Here is a 13,292-nt window from a genome sequence, read left to right on the forward strand (position 1 = left end):
TGTTCAGGGAAAAAGTTTTGTTTTAGTTCTGAAACTTCTCATTTTTGCCTCTGAGCTGCACAGACAGAAACACATCTAGCTTCCCACCAGAAACAGGAAGTTCCATCTGCTCTGTTATTTGGTTTATAGTCTCATAATGACCCCAATCTGCTCTTGTGTGAGGAAATTAGCAAGCCGCTTGTTTTACTGGTTTTCTTTGAATCATCTCATGATGTCATCATGTTGTTTTTTGTCTCTGCATTCCTGTTCAGGGTCCAGCTGCATTGACCAGCAGTATATTTCCACTTCACAGCTCTATAGAATAAACGATGTAATCCAACCCCCCCACCACCTGATGTTGTTAGGCCCTGCCCCGGAGCAGGTGTAGCTCCTGCCATCATCTTATTACACTGTCTGCTCCTCCCCTTCTCCAGCAGCTCCTCTAAAGGAGCCCAAACTTCAGACTTCCTGTTTTTCTCCAGCTTCCTGCCCGGGCTTTGTGAAGTGGATCATGGAGCTCTTTATTTTGTTCTGTGTGGTTCCTGTCGCTTGGTGCTATGGTTCAGGTTTGGTCTCAGACAGCTGTGTGGACATGAGTCCCCACCATTCTGGGTCTCCTCAGACCACCACATCCCCGTTTACTGTCAGCACAGAGCAGAACAGCTTCAGACCTGGCGAAGATGTTAAAGGTGAGTCGATCTGAAACTGAAACCTGAGCTGCAATTTAAAAGACGACCACATTACAGATTTGTTTAAATTGAATGTTCAGATTCTGACCCGGTGAAATATTCAGAACCTTCTGGATTTAAACTATTTGATGGCCACAGTTTTATCTTCACATAAACCGTTTATTTCATTCTGCTTCCAGTGTGTCTCCCACCTCATCCATCTGCACCCGCTGACTCAGCACTTTCACCTTAGTTACTCTAGCGTTCAAAATAAAGCTCAGAGTTACCCTCCAAAATAAGATTGGCTTCATCAGTGCTGTCTGTTCATGTCTGGATATTTAACCCTATCAGTTTTTAGGAAACTGAAGGCTTAAAACAGAAAGTTGGTTCACGCTTTGCTTTATCTTTTAACCGTTTGCCACTTTCAATACATGTCACCATCTGTATGTATACATTTTGTACTTCACTCACCTGTTAATTGCATGCCTTATGTTCTCTTGTTGTTAATTTGTATCTGCCTTGTAAGCTTGGCCAGCTCATCATTGTAAAGGTGATTTAGTTCTCAGCTGACTCACCTGGTTAAACAAAGGATCTATTAAAATGATCCAAAATTAGCTTCCTTCCTTTAAGGTTTCTGGTGAATATTTTTCCTCTTGTTTTTACATTGGTGCTCCTCCACAGCAACAGACCACCCCACAAACATAGAAATGTAAACACGACTTGATTGAAATATTCTCACAAAAATGCTACTTGTGGCGGAGATTAATTGTGTTTATAATGTTCACAGGTGGAACTGCAGGACATTTCTAAACACTGAATGATGGAACTTTATTGGACCCAGTTGAACCCACAATGTGCTATCTGGAAATGTGCACAACTCAGTTTTGTTGAAAATAAAGAAATTCTGTCTGAGTCCACCGTTTGAAAGATTTTATATTCTTTAGTTTCTCTTCAGGCTCCAGCCTCCAGTCCATTTATGGGGTTCCTGTTGGAGGCCAGAGAGCCGGGGGGCCAGTCTGCTGTGGGTTCATTTGAAGTGAGCTCTGGTTCAGCCCGACTCCTCTCCTGCTTCCAGAGACCTGTAAGTGGCCCGCCACAAATTACTCTGTGAGTCACTGAGTGTTGAGCCAGGTCACAGAAAACAGGATGGACCTGGCCCAAACCAGCACAGATGCTGATGATACCAGACATGTTCAGAACAAGTATTCAGACTGATCCTTTCAGCGTCATGCTTGTATCTATCTCCTTCAGGTCTAATTTCTGTCTGAATCTCTTAAACGTAACAGTGAACTAAACAACATTCAGTCAGATTTTAATAAATCACTTTAGATTGTGTTTACAGACCTGGTTGTTCATCAGAGACCTTCTTCTGAAAATTCAATGAAAGAGATGATCTACCATGAGTCAATACAGGTCTAAACGGAGGAGGAGGACTTCAGGTCTACATGAAGCCTACACATCACTTCTCAGAGAAATATTTTATGAACAGAAAACAACAGAGTGTTAAGTCCTGCCCTGGAGACTGCTGTTCACTGATTGGCCATCGGACCAGGAGAAATGAGAAGGTTTTCCAAGAGGTGGTGCAGGGAGAAGACTACAATAATATTAAAAAACCATACTGAGGGTCAAACCCAAATATAATTTTACTATTTACGGATCATAAACCAGCCTGAAGGCTGAAAGATAAAGGACACATCAGCTTTCTGAATTACTCACAGGTAGGGGGCGCTGTAGTTAATAACATCCTAAACCAGCTGATCACACATAAAATCAGCTGATCAGACGCACAAACACGCAAAACACACAAAGCCACCATGAAACAGCGGGTTTGGATCTGATATTTATTGACGGTCCTTCAGAGAACCAGCGTCTGCAGGAGGAGGGAGCTGGCAGAGAGCATCTGCCCGTAATCAGACTGCCTTCATCGGGTCAAACTGGAGGAAGACCTGCTGAATCCATGGAGCACGAAGATCCAACAAATCCCAAAATGTTAACTTCTTCAGGCAAACTTTGGAGCTTCACCAACCAGACAGCAGTATATCAACTCTCTGCTTCTCCTGCCCCCCACATCAGAACCCTCAACCCTTATTCTGGTTCTGGCTGGACTGTGGTCCAGATAATTATACCAGTGGGTCATTTTATACATGAAAAAGCATACAGAAGACATTGTTGCGTATAAAATAATACAAACCTTTTTAGTATTTAGTTTGTGTTTTTATTTTATTTTTATTTTTTTTAGGGTTATGTCATGCAGATTACCTTAATGTGATGATGTCACACAGTAACGTTAACAGCAGCACAGCGCTACACTGACGGCTGGATGTGGGCTTCAAGCCAGAACTCCAGCCTTCACCGACACTTCAGTGACACCGCCTCAAATCATTTAAAGGAACAGGAGGGGGAGAGGAACTGGAGGGAGGGGGCAAATACAGCAACGCAATATGGAGGACACAGGCTGGAGGAGTTGTGGGAAAAGTTAGGGGGGTTAAAACACCCACATCCCCCATGGGTGCAACACCCATGGTTCCACTCGGGTAATATTTCACCTGTTCCATAATCCGCTCATAGAGGCTTAGTTCCTATCAGCATTCATGCAGTGATGCAGTGAAATATATCCAGAGGTTTTTCTGTGAACTGCTGTAGCAGGTTTGGTCAGGAAGCTGTTTTAAATAATTTCCATTGACTTCAGCAGCACTGAATGTTGATCAGGGTGTTCTCTGAACGCTTCGCTGGAGGGTCAACAACTCTCATTTCTTTTTTAACGTGTCGTCTGCATTTCAGGCATACCATATGGAACAGATGGTTGCCTACATGTGCCAGGGCAGTTTTGCTCTACAAAAAGGATCTCTCAAGACAGTATCCTAATTACATGATGAACTTTAGCAATTCCAGATTAAATCCTGCATCAAAGTAGGCAGGCCACATTGATGTTATAGGAACCTGTGTTTGCATGACCTTTATGAGTAATCGTGTGTTGGTGCTTGGGTGTGTCAATGTATGCATGTGTGGGTGTGCATACGTGTTGCAATAAGTGTGTTTTTGTTGAGTGGATTTGTGTGTGTGAGTGTGACTTTCATCTGGAAGTGCAGTGAGGAAAGAAAGTAGACCTGCAATCCACAGCACCTAAGATCAGCCAAGGACAGCTAGACCAAGCTCTGAAGGGCCACAGCAGTCCCAGGCAGCCAGACATGCAGCATCATCCCACAGCGGCCATAGAAGTGCTTGAGGGCCAGGACCCTGTTGTCCCGCCAGCACCTACATCAGCCCAGTTCCAACTGAGGCCAGGGAGCCACTAGAAATCCCCAAAAACACCACAAGGGAGGACCCCTCATCGCCCTATCTACTTTCATTTCTACAATGGATGGGCTAAATAACACAAGAACATATCCTTTCATCCATCACCCATAACCACTTAATATAGGGTTGTTGAAGATTGGTGCCTGGTGTTATTAGGTGACCTGCTAGTTTAGTTCAGTGCAGTATAATGTGTGTCTTACAGTACTGAGGATGGCAACAGAACCACATCATCTACAAAAAGCATAGAAAAAAACCCTAAGTCCTATACCAGACACCCTTCTCTTAACTGACTGCATGGTGCACAACAGACAGGATCAGAAACAAGGAGAAGACCTGGTGGAGTCCAACCTGGTACCAGCTCAACCTGGTCCCCTAGAACATGGGCACCTTTAATGGTCTTCCCTTTAAAAAGGCACTCCAACCTCCAGCAGTACAGACCACGAATGGTAAAGGCTGGAAAAACTCTCTGAGTCCTCCCCTAAAGATTAATATGACCACCATGGTCTAGAGATGCACAGATGTTGTCCCAGTTAAGAATCATGTCAACCAAGAAAGCCCTACAAGGTCCAGAGCTTTTTAGCATCTAAGAGTGAAGCACACCCAGGCTTAGTGCCCTGCTCCTGGGGAGTTGTGGTTGTTTCTGTGGCTTGGATACCATACCTAACAGGGATGTTTGGCGTGTATTTAGTTCAAGGGATCATTGGGTCAGCGCCTGCTGCAACCAACCTAAAAGAAATGCAGAAAAATGTTTTTCAATTTTTTCAATTTTTCCATTTACTCTTTTTAAATGCTTATAAGTGTCACCTTCCAGAAAGCTGGGTCGGTGTTACCTTGCACCTTTGATGTATGGTCATGTTGTTTTCACTGTACACACAATAGGGTTTAGGGAGCTATAAATGACCCCCGCCCCCTTCACACAGTGGCATCCTGGGTGGTGAGCCATGTGATGATCTCATTTAGTCTGAAGTATTTTTTACTGGCCTCTAAAAAACTAAAAACATCGTGTGTGTTTCCTCAAACTGACAGAGGACATTCATACACAATTTTCTGTAGAAGTTGGTGTTTGTTTCACAGAGGGCTATTCTGTTAAAATAATAGCAGACTGATTAGGGTTTTGCTTCTTGGTTCTGCTGAAATGTAGTAGACTGGACTCTATGTTGTCTGGTTTACAGCAGTGTAAAGTCTGGACTATCTTTGTTCCCATATAGACTGAAGGTTATAAGAAAGGTGACTGAGTAAAGTTTGTAGATGTCCAAACATTTTATAAAGACACATTAGATCACAGAGAACAATGAGAACCATCCACCTCTGACACTCGGTCCACCAACCAACGAGGCAGTAACAACCAGACGTGGCGTCCTCAGGCTAACACCTGGACGCAGACGGGATCTGGCTGGAAAGGCAATCTGGAGGGTGACATCTGGTCTTAGTTGTCATTGACTGGGATATAATCCTCTTTTTCTTTTTGATGTTTACTTTTAGATTAACCAATTAGGTTTATTCTGAGCAGATGATTACTGTTATTACTGTTGGTGAAATATTTCTGTACTCCTTCAGGGTGGGAAGCTTCTTCCTGTTCCAGCTGATTTTTACTTCATCCAGAGGATCACTGGCATGTTAATATCTGGCTGTGGAAGTTTCACTCCAGACTAACCTTCAAGGTTTGACCTCAGCGATCTTCATGGATCTGTAAAACGCTATCTCAGTCATGAGATCAGTATTCCAGTGTTCTACCTCCCTCTGAACATCTGCCTGGTGTACAGCAGCTACAGTGACAGACAAACCCAAAATCCCAGAGGAACTGAGTGGTTAGGATTCATAATACACGTGTGTGTGTGTTTCTCCACAGAACACTGCAGTGTCCCACACTTCAGCCTCTATAAAGACAAACATCCAGGTGACGTGGAAACCTGACTCAGCAGGAAATATTAAACGTGTCCAGTTCCAGTAAGGATGAAATGGGTTCCTCCATGGTCTACCTGCAGCTCTCTTCAGCTCAGAGGACAATCTGAACAATGGCTGCTTTTCTCTTTGTGTCCCTGCAGAGCATCCTTTGTAAAGAGTTACAAGACTTTCTGGGTTGGAGTGAAAAGTCCTGTTCTGAGTCTAACAGACGACGACCACACAGATTCTTTCAGTACCTCGTTGCCCAGCTCTAATGTGAGTAACCATCTTTTAAGTTGAGCATATTTTGATGTTTCATTTACATCTAGCTATGAGTTAGATCCTGTAACATGATTCAAACCTGCTGGGAAAACTAACAGTTCAACCCAATAATGTGGTGTAAAAGAAAGGGGAACGGGTTTTAAAACAGATGAATCCCGTCGTTCCTGGAACTGAATATTTTGTCTATTTAACCCGTTCCTGAGGAATGCATCCTTCTCCAACTCTATGGATAGGTTTTAGACAAGGCTTCTTCAAACAGTTCAAAGGTTCTCGTAGCCTCCAGAGAGTTGTACAACCAATCATACTCAACATAACGAGAACATCTGTTTAGTGAACTTTAGTAACCAACATTGTCCCCTCCTGGCCACATTAGGTAACCCAACTTCGAGTGGAACAACTGCTTATAAAATATAATAATTATAATAGCAACGATAATGGGACACAGGTGAAAGATCGTATTTTCAGAAATGTCATGCATAGACCTTGCCTTAAAATGTAATCATTAAAATGAGAAAATGAATTTCTTCTGGATATCTCAGATGAAGATGTGTTAAAGCAGAGAAACATCTGAAGCCTGCAGGGTAGTGTGCCTGAGGAGCAGGGTTGAGAAACTGCTTCTCGCTGACTCCCAGCCTCAATAGTGAACTGAGGGATACCTCCAACCTTTGGGTGTAGAATTTCTGTAGTTTCTGTAGGTCCTTGTCTCCTGATTGGCTGTTGGTAATTTAAGACTCAGAGGGTGTGGTAACTTATAAAAAGCTTATTGTTGTGGGAGCTACAGTTGATCGGGTGCAGCAGAACAAAGACAGGAGCCTCCGCCCTTCTATTTTTTTCACTTTTCCACAATCGTAAAGACCCCAGCAGTCCATTTTCTGCTAATCAGTTTCTCTGGGAAAATTCACACATCTGTGTGTTTTCCTCTAGACCTTTCAAACAAAAACCATCACGTTTTTCCACATTTCGCCTCCTAATCTGAGGGCAGGACCAGCAACCGAATACTCATTTGGTCTGGCAACACAGCCCAGTTCTGCTAACATGCCAGCACCCAGTTCTACATCCACCACCAAAAGGAGCCGGCAGAGGTCATGTGGTGTTGGGCTGCAGATCCTGCTGTGGCCAGACTGTGAATAAACTGCCGGTTCCCAGAGGGAGAACCTGTTTGACATTGAGAAGTCAAAGAGGAGTGTTAAACTACGACCCTGCTTCCTGGTCTGAACCCTGGGTTGTCAGAGTTTTGGAGAACTAATCAATTTGGCCAGGTTCCTAGAAAGAAGAGCTGCTCCATCCAAAGTGGGATGGGAGAGAACAATTAGGACAAACCAGAGAAACCCAGAGAAAATTCCAAGGTCAGCGTTGTTTTGGCAAACGTACACACCGAAGCAACACTAACTTTGGTGACCTCCGATTGACGTAATCGGGTGTCAATAACAATCTTACTGTATTTACGCTGATCCTTAGCCAGCAGTTTCAGGTATGATTTGATGTCGCCCGTTCTGGCCCCTGGCAGACATTTGACTATGGTCGCTGGTGTCTCTAGTGCCACGTTTCTGACTATGGAGCTGCCAATTACCAGAGTTGGTTTCTCAGCGGGTGTGTCGCTGAGCAGGAAAATCTGTAAGAAACTGTTAAAATCTGTTATGAGTTTGTGTTTGATTCAACTCTGGTTTATTTGTTTCCCCTGCATACACTGGCAGTTTATCTCTTATGACATTATTGATAATCCGTAGATCCGTTTCTAGAAGAAAGTTTTCTTTTGACATTATAAAGTATCTCCATATGTTTGTGGTGCCATTTAGCTTTTATGTACCATGCAGTTCATTCAGATCCATCAGAAATCTGTTCTTTGAAAAACGCTCCACCCACTCCAATCCCTATGTTGTCTATGAGCCTTTATCTAGAAAGTATGAGGATATAATAAATATAAGCTTGACTGTTGATAATAAATCTGTTTTTAGTCCAGTTGACATAGCACAAAACATCCATGAGTCAGGTTTAAATTAATCTACATACAGTCCAGTTCCTTCTTGATGTAAACATTACAGTGAGGTCAAAAAATGTAATAAAAAAATCATCTGTTTTTGTGTAGACCATCTCCAGTGCAGGCTGCGGTGCCTCTAAGGTGTGTATCAGTCAACCTGCTGACTGTGATCCGGCCAGCAGTTCCCAGTGTTACTTTTTGTCAGCCAGGGTGCTCTCTCCTGGGGGATCTGCTGTCCGCTATGAGATAACAGGAACTGCTGATGGATATGTGGCCTTTGGATTCTCAGATGATCAGATGATGGTAAGGGAAATAAAAAGTGTCGATAATCTGTTATTGGTTAAAATACAGAACTCGAATGTTTAAAGCTTTAAATTTTGATCATGTGCAGCAACAGAATTTAAACAGCTGAGTATAAATGGTTTGATCAACAATCACCTTTTCACACTACTACAGTAGCTGAGAAGGGCCATATTTTTGGGACCAAAAACAATGGTTTATGTCTTCTCATCATTAGGCTGGAAGAAATTCTGACCCATCAAGTCATTGATATTATCAACACACTGACTTAGTGAGTTTAGAGGACTAAGGTCCTGCAGTGACCAGAGATAAAGTTGTGTGTTGTCAGTAAACATGGTTGGAGATGCTGTAGCACTAAAATCTGGATCACATAGATGTTAAAAGAAGTGGACCAAGAATGGACCTTTGAGGAATCCTGCAATTTATTCTTGTTTGTCTGGATTTATATTTACCAAATGACACAGAGTAAAATAATGGACTGAACCTATATAGCCCCTTTCCAGTCATATTGACCACTCAGAGCACTTTACACTAGAGCCACATTCACCCAGGTTGGTTCAGGTTATGTACCTTGCCCAGGGGCACTTTGACATGTAGCAGGAGAAAGATGGAATTGAACCCACAACTATTGGATTGCAAGACAATCACTCTTCTCACTGAGCCACAGTTATCTTTTGATCTGAGTTCTACTGAGAAAGATCTGAAGCAGTTTAATACAGAAGCAGGCCATCTGGCTTTCATTTTTAGGCTCATTTTTGATGAACTGAGAGAGAGCCGGGTTGTAATCGTACAAACATGCTGATTAGTTTCCAGCAGAGTAGATGACTACTCAGGCTGTGAGATGTTCATGGTGTCCATCAGAGAGACAACATGGGAGGAGAAACTGTCTCTGTAGCAGCTGGTTTCTGCAAATAGTGCTCTGTAGCGCCACCTCAAGGTAAAAGCCTAAACAGTTTGTGTCCAGGATGTGTAAATAAGTCATTTTTATTTTTATAGCAACTTTCACAGATAAAAATCACCAAGTGCTTCACAAGAAAAAGGAAATGACAAAAACAACTAATCAAGCACAAGACTTAATTAGACTGGTTTACACCGAAATACAAGGAACTACAGTAGACCCCGGAGAACATGGAGAGGTCATTTTTGAGAGCAGGGAAAGAGCGACAGCATATTGCAAATCGGCATTTATGCATGAAATATTTTGTTGCAATAATTACAGTATTGATTCCACATTATTCCCTTTGAGAAATAAACTAACTGAATATTTTGAAAAGAGAAGTCATCTGTCTTTCTGGATCTGAAGGACAAGCAGGTATGGAGTAATCTCCATAATGTTGAGCTACTATACTCTTATAAAACAAATGTTTAGTCGTTTCGAGTGGTTTCACAGAAGCCACAATCTTTAACATAAATCTTTCTCTTATGAACTTCTTTGAGGGATATAGATTATTTCTAATTTTAAAATGTAGTTCTTTATAATTAGGAGGAATTGGGAATTTAAAATATTTTGTCCTAATTTTAGATACTGTAGATTTGTCAAAATGCTGTAAGATAAGTGTGCTTTTTGTTCTTCCTGGGTACATGTTGTTCATTAAATATTGATTTAAAGTTTTATTATTACATTTTATTTCTGTAATGTCCACATAATCCATCTTGGTCTTATGTAAACTTGGCATTGTGATGTCAGATTGTTTGTAACTGACTGAATGAGGACGTTAGGGATATTTTGTATTATTTCCTTATAGTTTGCTTTAAATTCCTCCAAATTAAGTATGAAACACTTTTCATCCAATAAGTGCATAATTGACCAGATTTGTTTTTCCATAAATATAGATTTTCTTCCTCTCAATATGACCGTTATTTCATAATGGAACATTATGAAGGCTAAAGTTGTGCTTAAACACCATTTCCAATGAAACCTGTTGATGAAAGTAAGGTAATTTAAGAGGTAGTTTAGATCATTCAAAATCACATTTCAGTAACAACTTAATACCTCTAACTTTGTGAAAAACAAATGGCCATTAAACGTAAATAAAATCACCATTGTTTAAAAGTGACTGGAGCCATAAGGTTCAAATTTATTCTGTTAATCTCCTTACTGAGTCTCGGAGAGACAGCCAGAGAATATGCAGGATATGTCAGCCTGGATGAAAATTCAGTTTTTGTCAATAATGTTCTTCCAAACAATGTTAAGTCTCTGTGAAGCCAATTATTTAGCATCTTTCTGCATTGATCAATATTATCTTCCTATTATCTTCTTATTACTTTCCAATCTTCCTATTATGATCCTAACCCAAATACTTTATTTCGTTTTTGACTGGTATATTGTTAATTGAACATTCAGAGCAGTTATGGATACTCATAATTTCACATTTATTTAAATTTAACTGCAGACCTGAGGCTTGAGAACAAAGCTTTACAATATTTGTTCTTTTTTCTTTACAAAGAGTTTTGTATCGTCTGCAAATTGACTTCTGATTATTTTCTGCTTATTTATTTCCAATTGTTCAATGTTTGAGTTTTTAATAGTAATTGCCAGTAGTTCTGTGACTAAAATAAATAAAAGAGGCGAGATGCTGCAACGCTGTCTAATTCCTCTTTCTATATCGAAGAAAGGATGTTTGACAGAGAAACACAACTGTTGACATTGGTATTTAACATTGTAATTATATCAAGAAATCAACTTCAAAATCCAAAATGATAATAAATATATATTTCACTAAGTAAAATGCTTTGTGAAAATCTAGAAACAAAATAAAACCATCATCCTTTTATTATCAGAATCAGCTTTATTGCCAAGTTCGTACAAACAAACAAGGAATTTGACTCCGGTACACTTTGCTTTTTGGTTTTGTTTCTGCATTACAGAATATACATATTTACAATTTACAATATACACATATATAAATAAAAAGGTGCATTTGCAACATCTGTATGCTGTTGTTTTGTACTCTATTAAATGTTCATCAGAGAAACAGCCTGGAGGAAGAAACTGTCTCTGTGGCGGCTGGTTTTAGTAAACAGTGCTCTGTAGCGCCACCTGAAGGTAAAACTCTGAACACTTTATGTGCAGGGTGTGTGGGGTCTGCAGAGATTTTAGCAGCTCTTTTTCTGACCCTTGACCTGTATAAGTCCTGGATGGAGGGAAGGTCAGCTCTGATTATTCTCTCTGCAGTCCTGATTATTCGTTGCAGTCTGGACCTGTCCTGTTTGGTGGATGATCCAAACCACACTGAGATGGATGAAGACAGGACAGACTGAATGATGGCAGTGTAGAAGATGACCAACAGCTCCTGTGGAAGGTTGAACTTCTTGAGTTGCCTCAGGAAGTACAGTCTCTGCTGGGCCTTCTTCTTCTGAACATTGTCTATGTGTGAGGACCATCTCAGGTCCTCAGAGATGGTGGTTCCTAAGAACCTGAAGTGGTCCACGGCCGATACAGTGTTGTTGAGGATGGTGAGGGGGGTGTATGGGGGTGGTGTTCTCCGAAAGTCCACCACCATTTCCACAGTCTTGAGTGGGTTCAGTTCAAGGTAGTTCTGACCGCACCAGTGTACCAGCCGATCCACCTGCTGTCTGTATGCAGACTCATCACCATCCTGGATCAGTCCAATGACAGTGGTGTCGTCTGCAAACTTAAGGAGTTTCACGGACGAGTCCGATGAGGTGCAGTCATTTGTCTACAGAGAGAAGAGGAGTGGGGATAGAACACACCCCTGGGGGGCACCAGTACTTATTGATCTGGATCAGGAGAAGATGCTCCCCAGTCTCACCTGCTGCTGTCGGTCCATCAGGAAGCTGTTGATCCACTGACAGGTGGAGGCTGGGACGTTGAGCTGTATGAGCTTCTGGTGGAGGATGTCTGGTATGATGGAGTTGAAGGCCGAGCTGAAGTCTACAAACAGGATCCTGGCGTACGTCCCTGGGTGGTCGAGGTGTTGCAGGATGAAGTGTAGACCTAAGTCCAGGGGGTCCAGCAGGGGGCCTGTGATGTCTTTCAGGTGCTTCAACACCAGCCGCTCAAAGGATTTCATGACCACAGACGTCAGGGCTACAGGCCTGTAGTCATTTAATCCTAGGATGGTGGGTTTCTTGGGGACCAGGATGATGATGGATTGTTTGAGGCAGGAGGGGACCTCACATTTCTCCAGTGATTTGTTGAAGATCCTTGTGAAGATCGGAGCGAGTTGATTTGCACAGGCTTTCAGACATGATGGGGAGATGTTATCAGGTCCTCCAGCTTTCTTTGTTTTCATGCACTGAAAGAGGCTGTTTACATCTTCCTCGGAGATCTTTAGTGCAGGCAGAGGATCTGAAGGTAGGAGGTTGGTTGCTTTATGGGAAGAACTTGTTCGAGAATGGGATGTGGAGGAGATGATTTGAGGTGTGAATGGTTTCTTGTCATGTCTGCAGTAGAAGCCATTCAGACGGTTGGCCAGGAGACGACTCTGTTCAGGATGGGTGGGGGGGCTCCTATAGGCAGTCAGGTTTAGATTAGATGACTATAATCAATAAGGTCCTGAACCAGGCAGGTATTGTTACGGATGGATCTTCCTTTTAGAAACCCAAATTTTGTAGGACTAATTACACTAAACAAAAATATAAACACAACACTTGTGTTTTTGCTCCCAGTTTTCATGAACTGTACTCAAAGATCTAAAACATTGTCTATATACACAAAATAACAATTTCTCTCAAATATTGTCCACAAATCTGTCTAAATCTGTGATAGTTGTCAGGTTTAACCAACCTAACAATACTTATAACAACACAAAAAGAAAAGAGAGACAAAGTATTAGTTTCTTTTACTCGCTTTGCGAGGAGAAACGGTCAAGATATGCTCAGTTACAGATCTCGCACCGCTCTGAAGCCTATCCGACCGCTTCCTCTTTTTATTGTCTTTC

At 41.8% G+C, this 13,292-nt stretch overlaps 1 protein-coding gene across 1 annotated transcript in view; it reads left to right on the forward strand.

The window, feature by feature from the left end:
* Positions 1-474: 474 nt before the first annotated feature.
* The window catches only part of zgc:163022 (putative ferric-chelate reductase 1), a 40,751-nt gene continuing 27,933 nt past the window's right edge, over positions 475-13,292 (forward strand). The window contains exons 1-5 of the mRNA XM_047373380.1: positions 475-668; positions 1,592-1,728; positions 5,794-5,891; positions 5,990-6,104; positions 8,197-8,391. Of these exons, the coding sequence (XP_047229336.1) occupies positions 491-668; positions 1,592-1,728; positions 5,794-5,891; positions 5,990-6,104; positions 8,197-8,391 (723 nt within the window). The 5' untranslated portion in view covers positions 475-490. The remainder of the gene's footprint in view (positions 669-1,591; positions 1,729-5,793; positions 5,892-5,989; positions 6,105-8,196; positions 8,392-13,292) is intronic.

This window comes from Girardinichthys multiradiatus, chromosome 8 (genome assembly GCF_021462225.1).
Source record: "Girardinichthys multiradiatus isolate DD_20200921_A chromosome 8, DD_fGirMul_XY1, whole genome shotgun sequence".
Taxonomy (NCBI): Eukaryota; Metazoa; Chordata; class Actinopteri; order Cyprinodontiformes; family Goodeidae; genus Girardinichthys; species Girardinichthys multiradiatus.